Consider the following 19,566-nt stretch of genomic DNA (forward strand, 5'->3'; position numbering starts at 1 on the left):
AAGTAAAACAGGTATTTGGCTCCCAACATGGCTGATGTTGGCTGTGTGAAAAATTAAAAGGCACATTTCTAGTCAAGTGGAGAGGGGCATGCTTTCCACTATGTTGTTCTTATTCTGTTATGTTCTGATCTCTTGTGTGTTCCAGCCCTTCCACAAGCCTCAACTTTGTATTGAAAAACAAACAAACTGATTTTGAGGCACTGAAGCGTACACGAGCACACACGCACAGTTATTTTTCCCCATAATGCTGTTCCTTACAACAATTATCTCTTATTGAACAGTAATGGCTAAAATAGGTTTATGCCTAAAATACCAACGTCAGTAAATTTTTAGCAAGGGACTTATTTTCCAACTGCTGAGATCAACTGAGCTCTGTTGTCCACATATGTTTTGACCCTTTTTGCCTTTGTTCACCAATCCGTGAGCAAATTGACAAATAAAATAAGTAAATATTTAAATAGATTTAAAAAATAGGGTTTTGACCTTCATTAAGTTTTCAGGTAAATACATAGCAGGCAGTGTTATCAGGATCAGGTTTGTCGATGTCAAATGCTCATTGTGACTATGGATGTCACCTTATGGAGATGTTCCGCGCCCCCGTCTTTCTGAAGGCTACGTGCCAGAGTTTGAGTCTCAACTTGAAAAAGCTGCTGCTGCTCCACAAAGCCCTCGCTGACGGCAACCATTAGAGCATCAAGTGCACCACCAAGCAGTGGTTGTACATTCTCATGGCAGCACGTATCCACATGCTGGCCCATGGAGGCTACCACAATATTGAGAGGGGAGGGGTGAATGGTCAAGACAAAGCATCAGCATTGATTTGTTGCTCTAAATTAACCTAACATTCACACCAATATATAAATTGCCAACCTGTACAACATACTTCTCCATTCATTCTCTAAAAGGGACAGTACAACTGACATTTTAAACATATAAATGCCTTACATTTCAGCATTAGAGGTTATCAAGTCCAACTGGACAGCTTCATCATAACTGCAGCACATGGACATACTTCATAGCCAAAATGTTACAATAATGCAAGCAACCTCCGACACCATCAGGTATAATAAATAAAAATGTTCCTCATACATTTTTTGAAAACAACACCTAATCCCGTTGTAAACTGAAAATACAGACTTAGCATTTAATATGGAATATTTTTTTTGTGGGTGTGAACTTACTTTTCAAGATGACTGAGAACCAAAAGTTCATTGGAATTATGTTGAAATTATTCTAGATTTTGTTAATGTGATCTTTAAAAGAAACAAAAACCACATTTGACATTTCGAAGCAAATAAATTGATCCTTGAAAGTGATGGAAACTGATATTGAACTCAATTCACGGACAGTACTGTGTTAAACTTCTGTACGTTTTCCAGAAGTATCTCTTTATTTTGCACATTAGCCAAAAAAATTTCAACAAAAACAAAATCTAAATTACGACTGGGATTACGGACAGTAAAATTACAGTTCAGTACTTCGTGTAACCCCCACGAGCATTCAGGAGAGCACGTACACGTCGAGGCATGCTGTTCACGAGATTTGCCAATGTTTGGACAGGAATCGCTTGCCATGCAGTGACAATAGTCTGCTGCAATTCACGCACAGAGGTAGGCTGCTGGTCCAAGTTGTCGATTTGATGCGTTAATTCTGCCAACAAGTTCTCTATCGGATTCATATCCGGGGACATGGCAGGCCACTCCATATGCTCTACACCACAGCCAGCAAGAAAGTGTTGGATCATGCGAGCACAATGAGGCCGTGCATTGTCATCTTGGAAGACAAAGTTTCCTCGAAAGGCTGCACGAGCAAATGGAAGCAATGTTTCTTCCAGAATGACCCTGTACTTGAACTGGTTCAGGTTTCCATTCAGAACAACCAGGTCAGTTTTGCCCCCTGCATGAAAAGCAGTGCAAACGGTCACCCCACCATCTCCAGCCTGGACTCTTGGCACTATACAATCTTCGTTGTGGGCTTCCTGCACTTGTCTGCGCACTCGGACGCGGCCATCTTGACGATATACCAGAAATCTAGACTCGTCACTGAAGGTCACGTGATTCCAGTGTCCTGGCTGCCATTGACGGTGCTCTCTGGCCCACTGCAATCAGCGCTGGCTGTGTTGTCTGGTCAGGCGTGGCTTTCTCAGGGGACGCCTGGCACGATAGCCTGCTTGAACCAGTCGTTGGTTGACTAGCCATCTGGATACAGGCACATTTGTCAGTTGCTGCCACTCAGCCCTAAGCCGATTAGCTGACTTGGTACGGCCATTGCAGACTAACCGGTGCAGCTGGCGATCATCTCTCCTTGTGGTTCTGCGTGGACGTCCTGGCCTCGGTATTGGAGTAGGGACAACCCCTCTGAGCATTTCGTTTCAGGATCTTTGACACCTGACCTTGAGTGATGCCATACTGCCGAGCAATAGCACGCTGTTTCATGCCAGAATTTCGTAAAGCCACCACTCCATGACAAACAGCATTGTCAAGTTGACGGACCATCTCCAGAGGAAGCGGCAATAACTTTTGTAGACGTGCAGCAGTTGTTTTCCACTAATACAGAACGCAACAACCCTTATATACCCGGTTGTGAAGCCAATCGTCAAATGTACCTGTCCTTACATTTTGTCACGCCACCTGTGATATAATCCTGTTATTGACTTCTTGCTGTGAAAGACAATCAGTGACATGGTTCTTTCAACAAAGACATCACCGAAGGGTAAAAGAAACTCACCAGATTGATATACTGAGTTCAGAAAGTAAGCCCATGTCAAGAAAAAAAAAAAATTCCACATTAAATGCCAAGTCTGTAGTTTGAACCAGAACAGTTCATTACCTCCACCACCAAAGGTGTATTCACTATTCACCCCTGTTTGCTACCATCGCCAGAGGAGAGGGCATTGCATTATCGCATTTGGGTCCGTTTGTCAACACATAATGTGCCAACAGAGCATAAGTTTCACATGTTGTATTTTTTCAACAGAGCACCTCCATAAAGTATGTTCAATTAGAATGTCAGTACATATATAAAATACAGACTGTACTATAAAATACATCCGAATGTTGTGAACTTCCTGTTCATACAAGATGGATTCGGACAAAACTTGGTGGACAGGTTGGGTCTGTCACAAGGACAAACCGATTTGATTTTGGAGATCGAGGATCTGGATTTTAGGACCATTGGGAGATAGGGCCAAACCGATATATAGCATGATGTTTCACAACATTGTGGACGGATTTTGACAAAAACTTGGTGGATGAATTGGGAGTTGACAAGAACAAGCCGATTAGATTTTTGTTAAGGTCTGGATGCAGATCTGGCCTATCAGTGGGATACAAAACGTAAACTGTTCAGCCTGGCGGGGGTACGAGCTCTCCCGATTGCAGTTCTGATTACCCTCAGTGGAGGAGAGGGTATTGCATTTGAGTCTGTTTGTTTGTCTGTCTGTCTGTCTGTTTGTTTGTCCGCACAGAATAAATATGATTTTCTCTGCAACTGTTGGTCCGATTGACAGGAAATTTTCACCATAGGTGCACCTCCACCTGTAGAATATTTTAATGATAATTATGCTGTCATAGGTCACGTGGTACAGGCATCATCTTGTAGGAAAAACCAAAACAAAAAAACAAAAAAAAAACTTTGCACCTCCACATCTCCGAAAGCGCTGCATAGAAAAAAAAATTGACATGGCTCATTGTAAAGAACTCTCCATGGGGAATAACACATGTTAATGATGATGTCAACGCTGCCTCCATTATGATGTCATAATTCGACAAGTACAAAACTTCATCTGGTCAAGATGAAATTTGAGCATCAACTAGGGATAAATTGGTGGAGAAAAACAAAATAATGATGATGTCATTGGTCACGTAGTTCGGCTGCCATATTTGTTTGAACACAAAAGCCTTACAAAATCACCAAAAGCATCCTGATGAGGGTCTGCAATCTCTGATTGCTCTTTCTTGTTTTGCAATTGTACCACTCTGGAGAAGGCAACTGTAGAATAGTCAATTATTTTAGGTTTGTAATGCACTCCCACAAAGGCACACAAGCTAGGCATGGGCTCCAGCAAAGGTGCACAGACAGAAAGGGTCAAGCAGAGGTGCAGACAAGGTCAAGCAGACAGAGGGTCTCATGCAAAGGCATACATACAGATAGGGTCTCATGCAAAGGTGCACAGCAATATGGGGTCACACAGAGGTACACAAACAGGCAGGGTGCATGCAGTGGTGCACAGAAAGAGATTCAGAAATATGCAGGATTTATGGATAAAATAAACGTCTTGATGTCACAATAACTACAGTGCAAGATGCAATCACAAGTAGAGTAATTCACACATTTTTTTCTGTTGTGAACTTCCAGTTCATTAATCAAAGGTTTGGTCTACTAGTCCAGTCAATGTACATTTTCACTTCAAACAAATGGCAAAATAATTACATTTACTGTTTAACATGCAAAAGAGCATGAGGTAAATTATACAGTGAATCAAAAGTCTAGAAAAGTCCATGTAGCAAGACATTTAAAAATGAAAAAAAAACAACCAAACATTACTTTTGAGGTGTTCTTGCACTTACGATCCACTGCAAGGTCAAAGTAAAATAACTCTTCATATTGTCATTTAATCAAAAAATGTCCAACATCACTGAGGCAATACGACAAATTATTCAATAGCTCTAATTATTTTGACAGGGTAAGTATTTACGACACAAACCTTTTAACATGGATGATGAATATTACGTTGCTTCTCCAAAATGATATATATACGAGATAATTTTTTTTTGCCTATTTAAGTGTGTTTGAGTTGTACTCGGGAGGGTTTTAGGTGGGGGAAAAAAAAAAATATGGAAGCCAGGTGGGAGTGGGAGTGAGTGAGGGTGTAGGGGGGTTCAGGGTAGAAGGTTGACCCCCATTATCTCTACGCAAATGTTTATCATACAGTGCTGTCTGGTATTTCAATACTTGCATGAAAACCATAGATGTCAAAATTGAGGAATTATCATACAATATCATATGCACACCTGAACCGCTGGATGGGTCGAAAAGTGGTTGTTGTACTTGGGGTGTGCAGGGGAAGGTTTCATGCAGTTAAAAATACTCCCGGAAGTGGGAAATGGCGTGACAAACATATTTGTTATTAACAGACATGCTGAGCATCAAGAACATCGTGAAGATCGACTTGCCTAAAATAATTTGCACTTCCAGAAAAGCGAAGGTTCAGGGTGGAGGGAAGAAGCAAATTATCTTCCTGTAAATGAGTATTGTACAGTGTCGCCTCGAGAAGGACGGTATTACAAGTCATAAAATAGGCCGTGGACATCATTAAAGTGAGAGAAGCTGGATTGGTTCTTTGCAAGCTAGTGAAAATCACAATGTTAAAATACAGACTTGGCATTTAATATGGAATTTTTTTTTTGTGGGGGTGAACTTACTTTTCAAGATGTCTTAGAACCAAAAGTTCATTGGAATTATGTTGAAATTATTCTAGATTTTGTTGGTGACCTTCTAAAGAAACAAAAACCACATTTGACATTTCAAAACAAATAAATTGATCCTTGAAAGTGATGTAAACCGATATCGAACTCAATTCATGGACAGTACTGTGTTAAACTTCTGTACGTTTTCCAGAAGTATCTCTTTATTTTGCACATTAGGCAAAAAATTTTTTAACAAAAACAAAAGTTAAATTACGACTGGAATTACAGACAGTAAAATTACAGTTCAGTACTTCGTGTAACCCCCACGAGCATTCAGGAGAGCACGTACACGTTGAGGCATGCTGTTCATGAGATTTGCCAGGGTTTGGACAGGAATCGCTTGCCATGCAGTGACAATAGCCTGCTGCAATTCACGCACAGAGGTCGGCTGCTGGTCCAAGTGGTCGATTTGACGCGTTAATTCTGCCCACAAGTTCTCTATCGGATTCATATCCGGGGACATGGCAGGCCACTCCATATGCTCTACACCATCGTCAGCAAGAAAGTGTTGGATCATGCGAGCACGATGAGGCCGTGCATTGTCATCTTGGAAGACAATGTTTCCTCGAAAGGCTGCACGAGCAAATGGAAGCAATGTTTCTTCCAGAATGGCCCTGTACTTGAACTGGTTCAGGTTTCAATTCAGAACAACCAGGTCAGTTTTGCCCCCTGCATGAAAAGCAGCCCAAACGGTCACCCCACCACCTCCAGCTTGGACTCTTGGCACTATACAATCTTTGTTGTAGGCTGCATGCACTTGTCTGCGCACTCGGACGTGGCCATCTTGACGATAGACCAGAAATCTAGACTCGTCACTGAAGATCACGTGATTCCAGTGTCCTGGCTGCCATTGACGGTGCTCTCTGGCTCACTGCAATCGGCGCTGGCGATGTTGTCTGGTCAGGCGAGGCTTTCTCAGGGGATGCCTGGCACAATAGCCTGCTTGAACCAGTCGTTGGTTCAGGCACATTTGTCAGTTGCTGCCACTCAGCCCTAAGCCGATTAGCTGACTTGGTACGGCCATTGTACGACAAGTCGTACTTGGTACGACTAACCGGTGCAGCTGGCGATCATCCCTCCTTGTGGTTCTGTGGGGACGTCCTGGCCTCGGTATTGGAGTAGGGACACCCCTCTGAGCATTTCGTTTCAGGATCTTTGACACTTGACCTTGAGTGATGCCATACTGCCGAGCAATAGCACGCTGTTTCATGCCGTAATTTCGTAAAGCCACCACTCCATGACAAACAGCATTGTCGAGTTGACGGACCATCTCCAAAGGAAGCGGCAATAACTTTTGGAGACCTGCAGCTGTTGTTTTCCACTAATACAGAACGCAACAACCCTTGTATACCCGACTGTGAAGCCAATCATCAAATGCACCTGTCCGTACATTTTGCCACGCCACATGTGATATAATCTTGTTATTGACTTCTTGCTGCGACAGACAATCAATGACATGGTTCTTTTAACAAATAAATCACCAAAGTGTAAAAGAAACTCACCAGATTGATATACTGAGTTAAGAAAGTAAACCCAAGTCAAGAAAAAAAAATATTCCATATTAAATGTCAAGTCTGTATAAAGTGATATTTCTGTTAATTTAACATACCGTAATTAAATATTTCTCTGATGTAAATAGATAAGATTTCCTTAGAGCACGTTCATCCTTCTCCTGCCCCCTGCCTCACCACGAATCTTGGCAAAGAGATGGTCCCGTGATGCCACAATTTGGTCAAGGTCGGAGCGAGCAGCTGCTTCTATTTCACTTTTCAACCCTTGTACTTCTGTGGACAGATTTTTGTATGCAGCGTCTGCTTGTTGCTGAAGCAAAGTGTAAACTGCAGACAACACCTGCAAAACAAAAATCAATTGGAACTGAAGCAGAACTGTTTTCACTTAAGAAGCTTCGTAGCAATTATTGCATAGAAAATTGCTACTGCTTGCCTTTGCATAACCTCACTAGTGTGACGTGTGTGTGTGTGTGTGTGTGTGTGTGTGTGTGTGTGTGTGTGTGTGTGTGTGTGTGTGTGTGTGTGTGTGTGTGTGTGTGTGTGTGTGTGTGTGTGTGTGTGTGTGTGTGTGTGTGTGTGTGTGTATATATACATATACATATACATATATATACAGTCACGTGAAAAAGTAAGTACACCCCATGTAAAGTTTTGACTTTTTCAACATATTTCAACATACAGCTATTTGATCTTCATTTCAACAATATTGATAGATAAAGGTGATATAATATAACAAATATCATGAAACATTTACATTTTGTAGTCCCTTGTATAATTTAAATAAACATAAATGCAAATTTCGCATGTGGAAAAAGTAAGTACACCCCTACATTTATCACTACTTCAAATACCTAAAATTAGAATCAGGTGCACCAGCTCAGGTGCAAACGATTAGAACATTAGAGAGGATCTTGGAGGAACCTGTCTTATTTAAACCTCAGACATTCAGTTTGGTTTGCTCTTTGTTGTTGAAGTGTGCGGCGTCACCATGCCTAGATCAAAAGAGCTCTCTGAGGCCTTCAGAACGAAGGTTATAAATGCCTACGAGTCTGGGAAGGGATTTAAAAAGATCTCCAAACAATTTGAAATCAATCATTCGACTGTCCAGAAGATCATCTACAAGTGGAGAAGATTCCAAACAACTGCCAACTTATTCAGGCCAGGCCACCCCAGCAAGTTCAGCCCGAGAGCAGACCGCAAGATGCTGAAAGAAGTCTCGAAGAACCCCAGAATGTCATCACGGGACCTACAGGTAGCTCTTGCCACTGTTGATGTCAAAGTGCACGAGTCTACCATTAGAAAGAGGCTGCACAAATTTGATCTACATGGGAGGTGTGCCAGGAGGAAACCTTTGCTGTCCAGAAAGAACATCAGGGCAAGACTAAAGTTTGCCAATGAACACGTCGGCAAAGACCAGCACTTCTGGAACAATGTGCTCTGGACAGATGAGTCAAAGGTAGAGCTATTTGGCCACAGTACATGTTTGGTGAATGTTCGAGACATGTTTGGCGAAAACCAAAGATAGAATTTTACCACAAGAACCTGATACCAACTGTAAAGCATGGTGGTGGAAATATTATGGTTTGGGGCAGCTTTGCTGCATCAGGGCCTGGGCAGCTCACCATCATATAATCCACTATGAATTCTTCATTGTACCAGAGGGTGCTTGAGGATAATGTGAGGCCATCTGTCGGAAAGTTGAAGCTCAACCGAAGGTGGACCTTGCAACATGACAATGACCCTAAACATACCAGTAAATCCACCAAGGAATTGCTGAAAAGAAAGAAATGGAGGGTTCTGGAATGGCCAAGTCAAAGCCCGGATCTAAATCCCATCGAGATGTTGTGGGGGGACTTGAAACGAGTTTTGCATGCAGAAACCCCTCAAACATCGCACAGCTGAAAGAATTCTGCATGGAAGAGTAGGCAAAAATTTGTCCCAGTCGATGTCAGAGACTGGTAGACAGTTATAAGAAACGCCTACTTGAGGTTGTTTCTGCCAAAGGGGGCAATACCACCGATTAGAGCCGAGGGTGTACTTATTTTTTCCACATGCGAAATTAGCATTTATGTTTATTTAAATTATACAATGGACTACAAAATGTAAATGTTTCATGATATTTGTTATATTATATCATCTTTATCTATGAATATTGTTGAAATGAAGATCAAATAGCTGTATGTTGAAATATGTTGAAAAAGTCAAAACTTTACATGGGGTGTACTTACTTTTTCACGTGACTGTACCCGTCAGCATTGGGTGTGGCTCCAAGAGCCGAATCCACTAATTCGAAGGGGTGTCCGCATACTTTTGGTTATGTAGTGTATGTATCAACATCCTCACAATTCATGGTCTTTTATATGCTGCTCTCTCATTCTTGCCCTGGAAGCTTTCTATGTACAAGCTCCTTCATGAATCTTAAGATCCTGTTAAAAAGTAAAATAAATTGCTGCATGTGCATTGCAATTAGATCAGGGTTCAATTCCTCCATCACATACCATAAATGTTATCGGAAATTGACTTGATACTTACTGCATGTATCAAGATGAGAATCACCCATGTTAATTATGTGTGTCAACCCATTCAATCTAAACATTTTGACTGCGTTGGAAGTCTCGCAATGCAGGTGTTACCAGTGTCCAATTGCGCAGACGTTCTGGTAGTTTTCCCTTGAGCTTGGGTCGGATGTCGGCCCGTAGGCGCGGAAGCTCGGCCTCAATGCACAGGTTCGCCAAGATCTGCAAAGAGGATAATTCCACAGTGATTTAGTGCCACCAACATACTAACCCTTTTCCCCATGATCAATGGTCATGATTTAGAAGCTGTGAAACTGGAGCATACTGTGATGAAATAATCACATCAGATTTCTCTTTCCAGACCAATGTGAAAACTATACCTCAAACATGGCAGTGCATGGTATTTCAAGAAACCAGGTGTTAATGTGCAGAAAAGAGACCTCTGGTTTGGGAATTTGGTTTCTGAGAAAGGGAGACTTTGACTATAATCATTAGAGTCCAGATATTTATACGAGACAACTAATCATAGGCAGATATTTGTTCTTGATCACTCTTATATAAGCTAGCTAGGCACCAGCAGCATTAGATTAAAATCTCCGCTTAAGATACGAGTAGCGGTAGCAAAATTTACTACCAACGGTTTCTGGCAAAAACAAAAAAAGATAATATGTTCCAGGAAGTGAAATCTGCTCTCACTGCCCGGTTCGATTTGAAGGCAACTTGAGCTCCTCTTCGCTTAAATGACGAAGCCTGGTGTTGGCTAACAGTTAATGTGGCTGGCTTAAGATCTTAGGGTTTTGAGTTTGAGCCCCTGTTGTGACGTTAAATAACACCAGGTGGATTGACTATTAATCAAGAGGGGCTTCTAGCCGTGCCGAAAAGGATAAGACTGGTTATATCGAGGATCAGGAAGGGGCAGCAATTTTCGACCTCATCACCCTGCAGCTCAAGACAGCAGCAGAGGTTAGACTGCTGTTTAATGCTGAGGGGGCACAGTGCATGGCAGTCGTCATGTACTCATAGCTGGTACACCCTGTAGTGAAATCGTATCCGTACTGAACCCGGGTGGGGATGCTCGCTGCTCGCTGTCATTGTTGTCACCGCTAGGGGCGTGACTATAAGACCCGTTGCTGTGTCAGTGCTCCGAGACTTCTCCCTTGTGACATGTTACATCGGTAGCCTCGTTTATGGTACGCCTTTATAGAATAACTAGCTTGCTTGCATTGACTGATATGAATGGCTTTATGAGATGTCGCATCGTATGCTTATTGTGTATTTCTACTTACAGGAATGATGTGATGATCTAAATGCAATTAAACCAAACCGTTGGACTAAAGTTGTGTGGACCTGAATGGTTTTCCACAACACTTAATTGCATTTAAGTGTCTGCTGACATGGCTGGCAACAAGACGTTGACGGTGTCCATTTTCAGCGCCGACCCACAAGCCACGGACGGAGGCTTGCAACTCAAGCACTGGCTCCGACAACTGGAGCATCTCTTTGACGAGCCTGAGACCGCTCCGACGCCTGCCGCGAAGCTGGCGATATTACACTCAAAAATCGACTACCGGGTCTACCACGCGGTCGCTCAATGCACGACGTATGATCTTACCATCGCGGAGCTCAAGCGGCTTTACATAAAAGAAAAAAGCCCTGTGTATGCGCGTTATTTGCTGCAGACGCGACGGCAGCAGCCCAACGAGCCTATGGATCATTACGCCCAGGAGCTCCGGCAGCTCATGCTGGACAGCGTCAAGGAGCCACGGACTCCCGAGCAAGCTAAAGATGATCGACTTTTAGATGCCTTCATAGCAGGGGTCTCCTCCCAGGAACTACGTCTCAAACTCTTGGAGAAGACCGACCTGACCTTCGCTACGGCGGTTGAGCAAGCGACGGTGTATACCGAAGCGCGGATGCAATCGAACGCCTATGATCGCACGCGCCTTTTGGCGGGCACCTCACTACACGCCCGGCCGGAGAGTACCACTGACGAGGACGTGGATCCGCCTGCTGAACTCCGGGATGCTCCGGAGGATGACCCTACCCTGACAGCTGCCGTTACGACCAGCAGACCCAAGGCCTTGCGCGGGGCCGCATGTTTTTTTTGTGGAGGGCCTCGTCATGCCCGAGTCGTGTGTCCGGCACGTGACGCTATTTGCCATTTGTGCTCGCTAAAGGGACATTACGCGAAAGTGTGCAAGAAATCGGCACGCGGCTCGCGGCCCTTCGACTCGCGCAGCCGCGGCCGCGCGGGCGCAGCAACCTTGAACGGGCTCGTAGCAGAACCCACGAGCCCAGCACCTTACCCGACTTCGAAGGGGAGGGCCGCTCTCTGCGGCCCGCTGGGCGCTCAGACGACCTTGATTGGCGCCACCGGACAGCCACCACCGTCTCATTCTCCATCGGGGACAAAGGCCGCGTCCTTGGCCAAACCACGGGCCACACTTCACCAAGCCCCTCGTACTCCTCGAGTCGCCCACGAGCTAACGGCGGCCCCCGCCCCATCAAAAGAGTTAAGGCAACTTTCGAATACTACGGAAGCCTTTGTAAAATGTAAAAAGGCAATTTCGAATACTACGGAAGCCTCTTGTCAAAGCGACCAAAAATGTAAAAAGGCGATTTCGGATACTACGGAAGCCTTTATCTGCCAGGAGTGTCAAAAGGCAATGTCAAATACTACGGAGGCCTTTTCTCGTCGGATTTTGAATCGCGAAACACCGGAATGCTGGGGAAAGCCCTCTGATGACGATAATGGGATCCCCATGGCCAACACAGCCTCCGGCCACGCTCGCAAAACTGCTGCTGGTGTAGGATCCACCCGCGAGGCTGGACCGACCCATTCGGGGGGCTCAGTCCCGCTCCCAGCTGCCTCGTCTGGCCTGGCTCAAGCCCTTATTCCCCTTATGGTTGAGGGCCATTGTGTTCAGGCCTTGGTGGATACCGGATCTACGGATAGTTTTATCGACCAACGACTTGTGCTCAGGCATGGATGGCGGATCGGGCGGTCTACGAGACGGATCTTCATGGCTTCCCAGGGACTGCGGCTCAGCACGAAAGGGGAATGCCGATTGAAACTCATGCTAAAGGGACGGGTTTTCCCTGATGTACACCTTATGGTTTTACCCGCATTATGTGCTGATATTCTGCTAGGACACGATTTTCTTAAGCTGCATGGACGTCTGGTAATGGAGTTCGGTGGGCCTGACACTCTTGTTGTGGGGCCGGACGACGCGCTAACGGTGTGCGCCCTAGCGCAAATGGACGTCCGGCCGCTTTCGCTGTTCCCCAATCTAACCTCCGACTGTACCCCCGTCGCGGTAAAATCGCGACGCTACTCTCGCGCGGACATGCAATTCATTGCGGACGAAACGGCTCAGCTCTTGAAGGACGGCATCATAGAACCTAGCAGGTCGCCGTGGCGCGCTCAGGTCTTAGTGGTGCGCAGCGAGGCCCATCGCAAACGCATGGTAATCGACTATTCCCAAACGATTAACCGCTTTACACAGCTGGATGCCTACCCCCTTCCGGGGATGGACGCGCTAGTGCAACAGGTATCCCAGTATTCGGTCTATAGTACTCTCGATCTCCGTAGTGCGTACCACCAGATCCCTATCTCTAGGGCGGATCGTATCTATACCGCTTTTGAGTCGGGGCAGCGGTTGTACCAATTTACACGATTGCCCTTTGGGGTGACGAACGGGGTCGCTTGTTTCCAGAGGGCCATGGATGACCTCGTTGCGCGGGAGCACTTAACCGATGTTTTCGTCTACCTCGATAACCTTACGGTTTGTGGATATGACCAAGGGCACCATGACGCTAATCTGAAGCGCTTCCTTGAGGTCGCGCAACGGTATCACTTAACTATGAACGAGGATAAGTGCCGATACTCCCTACGCACCATAGATCTTCTGGGGTACACCGTGACCCATGGCTCTGTCTCTCCGGATAAGGAACGTCTGCGACCTTTGCTCGACATGGCCCCTCCCTGCGATCGGGCGTCCCTGAAACGCGCCCTTGGGCTGTTCGCCCATTACTCCAAATGGGTGCAAAATTTCTCCGCGAAACTTCGCCCCCCTTGTGGCCTGCGACACTTTTCCCCTGAGTTCGGCCGCATTGACGGCCTTTGAAGGTCTTAAGACCGACATCGCCCGAGCCGCCGTAGCGACCATCGACGAGAGCGGCTCGTTCGTCCTCGAAAGTGACGCCTCGGATCAGGCCATCGCGGCAACCCTCTCCCAAGGGGGACGTCCCGTGGCTTTCTTTTCACGGACTCTTACCTCCGCTGAGCGGAGGCACTCGTCCGTTGAAAAGGAAGCGTATGCGATCGTCGAGTCTATTCGGCGATGGCGCCCGTACCTACTCGGGCGGAGCTTCCAAATCATCACGGACCAGCAAAGCGTTGCGTTCATGTACGACACCTTACACGCCCAGCGCATTAAGAACGAGAAAATCACTCGCTGGCGTATCGAACTCGCCGACTTCTGTTACACCATCAAATATCGCCCAGGGAAGGATAACCAGGCCGCCGATGCCTTATCACGCCCGACTACATGTGCTGGTATCACCTCGTTGGAGGGCCTACGGGTGCTGCATGCTACTGCGGGCCATCCCGGCGTAACGCGTTTCGCTCATTTCGTGCGGAGTGGGAATCTCCCTTACTCGATTGACGATATCCGCCGTATCTGTCGCGACTGCGCTATCTGCGCGGAAATCAAACCGCGTTTCTATAACCCTCCTATGGGGACTCTGGTGAAGGCTACACGCCCGTGGGAACGCTTGGCGATGGATTTCAAGGGCCCTTTGCCGGTGTCGAGCGGCTCTCGCTATCTGCTCACTATCGTTGATGAGTACTCACGATTCCCCTTTGCTTATATGTGCGCGGACATGACTGCTGCCACGGTGATGCGATGCTTACAGAACTTGTTCTCAATGTTCGGTTACCCGGCCTATGTCCATACCGACCGGGGTGCAGTCTTCTTGTCTCAGGATGTGCGCGGCTATCTGCTCCAAAACAACATTGTGTCTAGTTACACCACGCCGTACAGACCCCAGGCTAATGGGCAGATCGAACGCTTCAACGGGATTATCTGGAGGGCCGTCATGCTCCATCTCCGGACCCACGGCCGGGGCCTCGATAAATGGGCTTGGTCGCTACCTGCGGCGTTGAACTCAATCCGGGCACTCCTGAGTACGGCAACTAACCAAACTCCCCACGAGCGACTTTTCCACCACCCCAGGAGCTCGGGGTGTATACGGTCTTTGCCCAGTTGGCTCGCTGGGCCCGGGCCGGCCTACCTTAAACGGGCGGTTCGCGCGAGCAAGTACGACCCCCTTGTGGACAAAGTGCAGATTCTCCAGGCTAATCCTGAGCATGCTCGTGTGATGACGTCTGATGGTCGTGAGACTACTGTCTCCGTTCGTCATCTTGCCCCTTGCGGGGTCGACGACCTTAGTAGGGAATCGGACGAACCGGTCGAACCCATCTATGAGACTATGGCCTCTCCCGACGCTCCCATCGCCGACAGTCCACCGACCCTCCCCCCGTCGAGACTGCCCGGGTCCGACGACTTGGCGTTACCCCCTTCATCACCCGACCCTGTTGACGCCTCTGACACCGGGGATACAGGGTTACGAGACGCCGTACCCGGGGAGTTTCGAACGCGTGCTGGCAGAGAAATTCGCCGCCCGGCCCGCTATGGTTGGGCCGACTGATACTCCGCGCCCTATTCATGCTGACGCTCACTCGCTTTTAGCCACGCGGCCGTATAATTCTGACGGGGGGGGGGGGGGGGTGAATGTAGTGAAATCGTATCCGTACTGAACCCGGGTGGGGATGCTCGCTGCTCGCTGTCATTGTTGTCACCGCTAGGGGCGTGACTATAAGACCCGTTGCTGTGTCAGTGCTCCGAGACTTCTCCCTTGTGACATGTTACATCGGTAGCCTCGTTTATGGTACGCCTTTATAGAATAACTAGCTTGTTTGCATTGACTGATATGAATGGCTTTATGAGATGTCGCATCGTATGCTTATTGTGTATTTCTACTTACAGGAATGATGTGATGATCTAAATGCAATTAAACCAAACCGTTGGACTAAAGTTGTGTGGACCTGAATGGTTTTCCACAACACACCCTTTGGGGCCTTTGCAAACATGTGCTGCTTTTTTCTGCTACTATCAGGATACTAATCACAGAGTCACTGCAGCATAGTCTGGGAGTTATGTTTTTCCCTTTTGCAGGAGAGAACATTATATTTGTTACTCCATTCGGACGGCTTAAAACGTCTTTTCCACAATTTTTTTTTAAAATTCAATTTCCTTTGCATGGCAGAGAATTTTGCAGCAAGACTTTTCCCATTTTTGAAGCACGTGATTTAAAAAGGGAATACTGCAATACAGAACTCTTCACTTTCACGTGCGTGCATGTTCTGTATGTCCATGCCAATTCAATGTGTTGATGATGGTGGTTCGTATGCAGCTTGTGGCTGCTTGGCTGCATACCTTGCTGGAGGTGCGGCTGTGCCGCTGATTCAATGCCCCACATTACCAGCAATACCAGTCTGGGAATTATATTTGGCCATTTGACACCAATTCCTATTCCCATTTCTGGTGTCAACTTCTTGCCTTTCATGTTGGCTGCTCTCATTCCCTAATCCAGAAAGGCTTTCATGTTGGTCAGTCAAGGTCTTGGAGGGTTCACTAGCTCATCATGGGTGGGCAGGTCATCATTGGCCTCTATCTGAAGGTATTCTTGAAGCCTTGTGCTTGTCTGTGAATATCCGGGGGTGCGATGTTGGTCAGTGCAGGTAGCCATGGCAAAAGTTTTGACTCTGTCAAACTAAAATTGGATGTAAAACAAGTCAGGAGACGATGATGGTTCACGAGCGAGTGGTATTCAATGACAAAGGACGGACTGTAACCGAAACAGGCCCGGACAGGCCAGGCCCAGAAATGTCAAAACGAAGGTTACTGACCTTGAAATGATAGAAAATAATGTATAATCAGTTATGAGGTTAGTTAGCTACACAATACCGAAAATTTGGTGAAAAATGAAATGAAAAAATATATATATAAATAAAAAAATTAATTAATTAATAAAATGAAAAGAAAAAATTAAAAATCGAGCTCCGTGGGGCTAGACACTTGACATTGGCCTAACCAAATACCGAAACCCCCGTCAGATTCCACCAAACCCCTCGGAGAATATGTAGCTTGAACTCGATTACCCCCAAAAAAGACATCTTTTTCGGGCGTGGCTCCGCCCACAATGGGCGCAATACGCCCACTCTCGTCAGGATACAGTGAGATCATGATATCAACCTTCCACCCAAGTTTCATCAAGATCGGATGATATCGGGTAGTTATGCTGCGGACAGACATGCACGCACGCATGACGAATATAGTGGTCACTTGATAACTCGTGAACCAACTAGAAACTAGAATTTTCCGCAAATGTGATGGATATGACTCCATCTACATTATACAGGTAATGGATAATAGATGTAAACACCAATGTAAAGTCACTTAATATGGCATTGGGCCACCACGTGCGGCCAGTACGGCCGGTATGTGCCATAGCATAGAGTCCACCAGAATCTGGAATTCTGCAGGAGGGATGAGGCACCATTCTTCCATGAGAAAGTCAATCTACTCACACCTGTTTGATGGAGGTGGAAAACTCTGTCTCCGGCGTCGTTCCAGATTATCCCATGAATGCTCTATTTGGTTCAGATCTGGTGATTGAAAAGGCCATGACATATGGATAACATCAGTGCCATGCTCATCAAACCATTTGGCGAGCACACGTGCTTTGTGGAAAGGGGCATTGGAGGGGGTGGGGGTGTCTCTTGCAGCCATGCTCGCCATAAATATGGGCAAACAGGCCTGTGAAGCTTTTTGTGAAGAATGACCCTAAGCATGCTGGGATGTTATTTGCTTCATTAATACATGGGCCACATCTGTGTGGAAGCCATTGCCTGGTGTCCCTAATTTACCCAGGTGTTTCCATTTTTTGTCCACTACCTGGAAGTCAACCTGCTGTTACACTTGATCACCATTAAAGGTGACCTGAAAAATCAAAGGCCACATGAGAGAACACGAGAGAGAAAAGAAGTAGTTGAGACATCAGATGCTTCTTACTTGAGCTGTGGTCTGCAAAATAATTTTCAAAGAGTGCATGACCTTTGATCACAAAATAGGGAGCCACTGAAGAGGAGTTGACAGGGTGCCATTGTTAAACAAAAATAAATTGTAAAATGACATGAGGTATATGTCAAAAAACTTGTCAAAGGACTTATATAATTTGTGTTACATGTTAGAGAATTCATGACTTCATAGAGAATAAAACTGTTCACTTTATAAAAGTACATCCTCCATCAACAGGTCTACTGAACTTTTAGGATAACACATCAAACTAATATTAGGCAACTGGCATCTTTCCAGTTTTCCTTGGCCCTGGCACATTCATGTAAAAGGGCTGACCGGATGGATAGATAGTGTTAAAATTCCACTGAGAGCAATTGGTGTGGAGGAGAGCCCAAAAGCTCGTGTTTTCCCAAGAAAACACCGTTTACAAAACAAATTAATAAAAGGTCAACTACATCAATTCACCCCTTCTCTCACATTTAAAACCTTCCTGTTTGTCTCATGCTCTTCCTTCCAGTCCTTCAACTATACTGTGCACCCCAACTTCATGGTCTCTCCCATTTTATATTTGAGCTTTACTACAATTGCTGAGGCCATCCTTTCACCTGTGATCCCCCCATCATGCTGTGATTCATTCATCCTCATCCTCCTATTTTTCCTTTGTTTCACTTTGTCTGTTGACCCTTTTATTCAGGTAAAGGAACTGGAGTATACAAGTTACAACTTCCAGAAAAACGTGTCACCAATGGTAGCCTTAAAATAATGGTGAAGAAATTTATGAATTCTTCAAATGTAAAAATATGTAACTGTGAAAAGAGCCAATTGCTTGACATTATATCACGTTCGTCCATTTGTCTGTGGGCAGGATAACTCAAAAAGTTATGGACGGATTCGGCCGAAATTTGGTGAACAGGTTGGGAGTGTGACAAGGACGAATCGATTAGATTTTGGTGAAGATCTGGATTCTAGAATTTAAAGGTGATTCTTCACCATTGAGAGATGGGGCCAAAAACGACACAAGGCCACCACAAATCAGTTTTCCTCCCCTGCTTGTACTGAAGATGTAACATCAGGGTGAAACAACTTGGTTATTGCACTGCAAGAAAAAACAAGGTACACCACAGATTAAATAGTCTGCAAAACCATTGGGTCACTGCACTGCCATGCATTGGGTCACCGCCATTGGAATGGGTTAGGGAGTGAGGGGGTGGTTAGGAAAGGTGAAGGGATATAATAAAGCAACATAAACAGGCCGAAGTAAGCAAGGATGGTAAAATACGAGCTCTGCACCGACGCTCAGACGTGAACATAAACAAAGCCTTTCATCACAACTTTCTCCTCACTTTTCCCACGGAGGTTATGTCTACCATTTCTGCTTCACTCTCCCAATAGTCAGTTTAACATTCCAATTATTAGTACAGCAGCTGCTCACTGACCAAAAACTGATGTAAAAACTGGCAAGCATTTCATTTGAAATATTCAATGAAAATGTTTGCATCAGAAGGTATGTGATTTGACCAGATCCGGATCAGAGAAGTTTTTCAAGCGAGTATTCACCATTGAGAGATGGTGACAAAAACGATATACTATAAAATTCTGACTTTCAAGGTTTCGACATTCACAGATTCCACGTATTCACGGTTTATAAAATGTGACCTGCTTCTACAGGGTATTCCAAAAAGACCTGGACAACTTTGGTTGTTAAAATATTTAGTACCACAAATTACACAACGATACCCTTTGTTTTATATGATACAGCCTTTCATAAAGTTTTCTTTATTTTCAGGCCTGGTGGTTTAATTTAAAAGAAAATGGCGACTCCACAGGAGAATGCTCAGTGCGTCGAATGGTTCATCGAGACGAGCTACGACACACGTTCAGCGTAATTTCCGTACAAAGTAAGCAAGGAATTCGCCATCGTGGAGTG

At 45.5% G+C, this 19,566-nt stretch overlaps 1 protein-coding gene across 2 annotated transcripts in view; it reads right to left on the reverse strand.

Annotated features, from left to right (window-relative positions):
• Positions 1–19,566, reverse strand: part of LOC137438949 (protein Niban 2) — a 163,203-nt gene that overhangs the window by 12,792 nt on the left and 130,845 nt on the right. For both annotated transcript variants that reach the window (XM_078767514.1, XM_078767515.1), the window contains exons 7-9: positions 9,613–9,717; positions 7,157–7,319; positions 576–763 (exon numbers count right to left, since the gene is read on the reverse strand). In XM_078767514.1, the coding sequence (XP_078623640.1) occupies positions 576–763; positions 7,157–7,319; positions 9,613–9,717 (456 nt within the window). The remainder of the gene's footprint in view (positions 1–575; positions 764–7,156; positions 7,320–9,612; positions 9,718–19,566) is intronic.

Source organism: Myxine glutinosa, chromosome 13 (genome assembly GCF_964187855.1).
Source record: "Myxine glutinosa chromosome 13, kmMyxGlut1.1, whole genome shotgun sequence".
Classification (NCBI taxonomy): Eukaryota; Metazoa; Chordata; class Myxini; order Myxiniformes; family Myxinidae; genus Myxine; species Myxine glutinosa.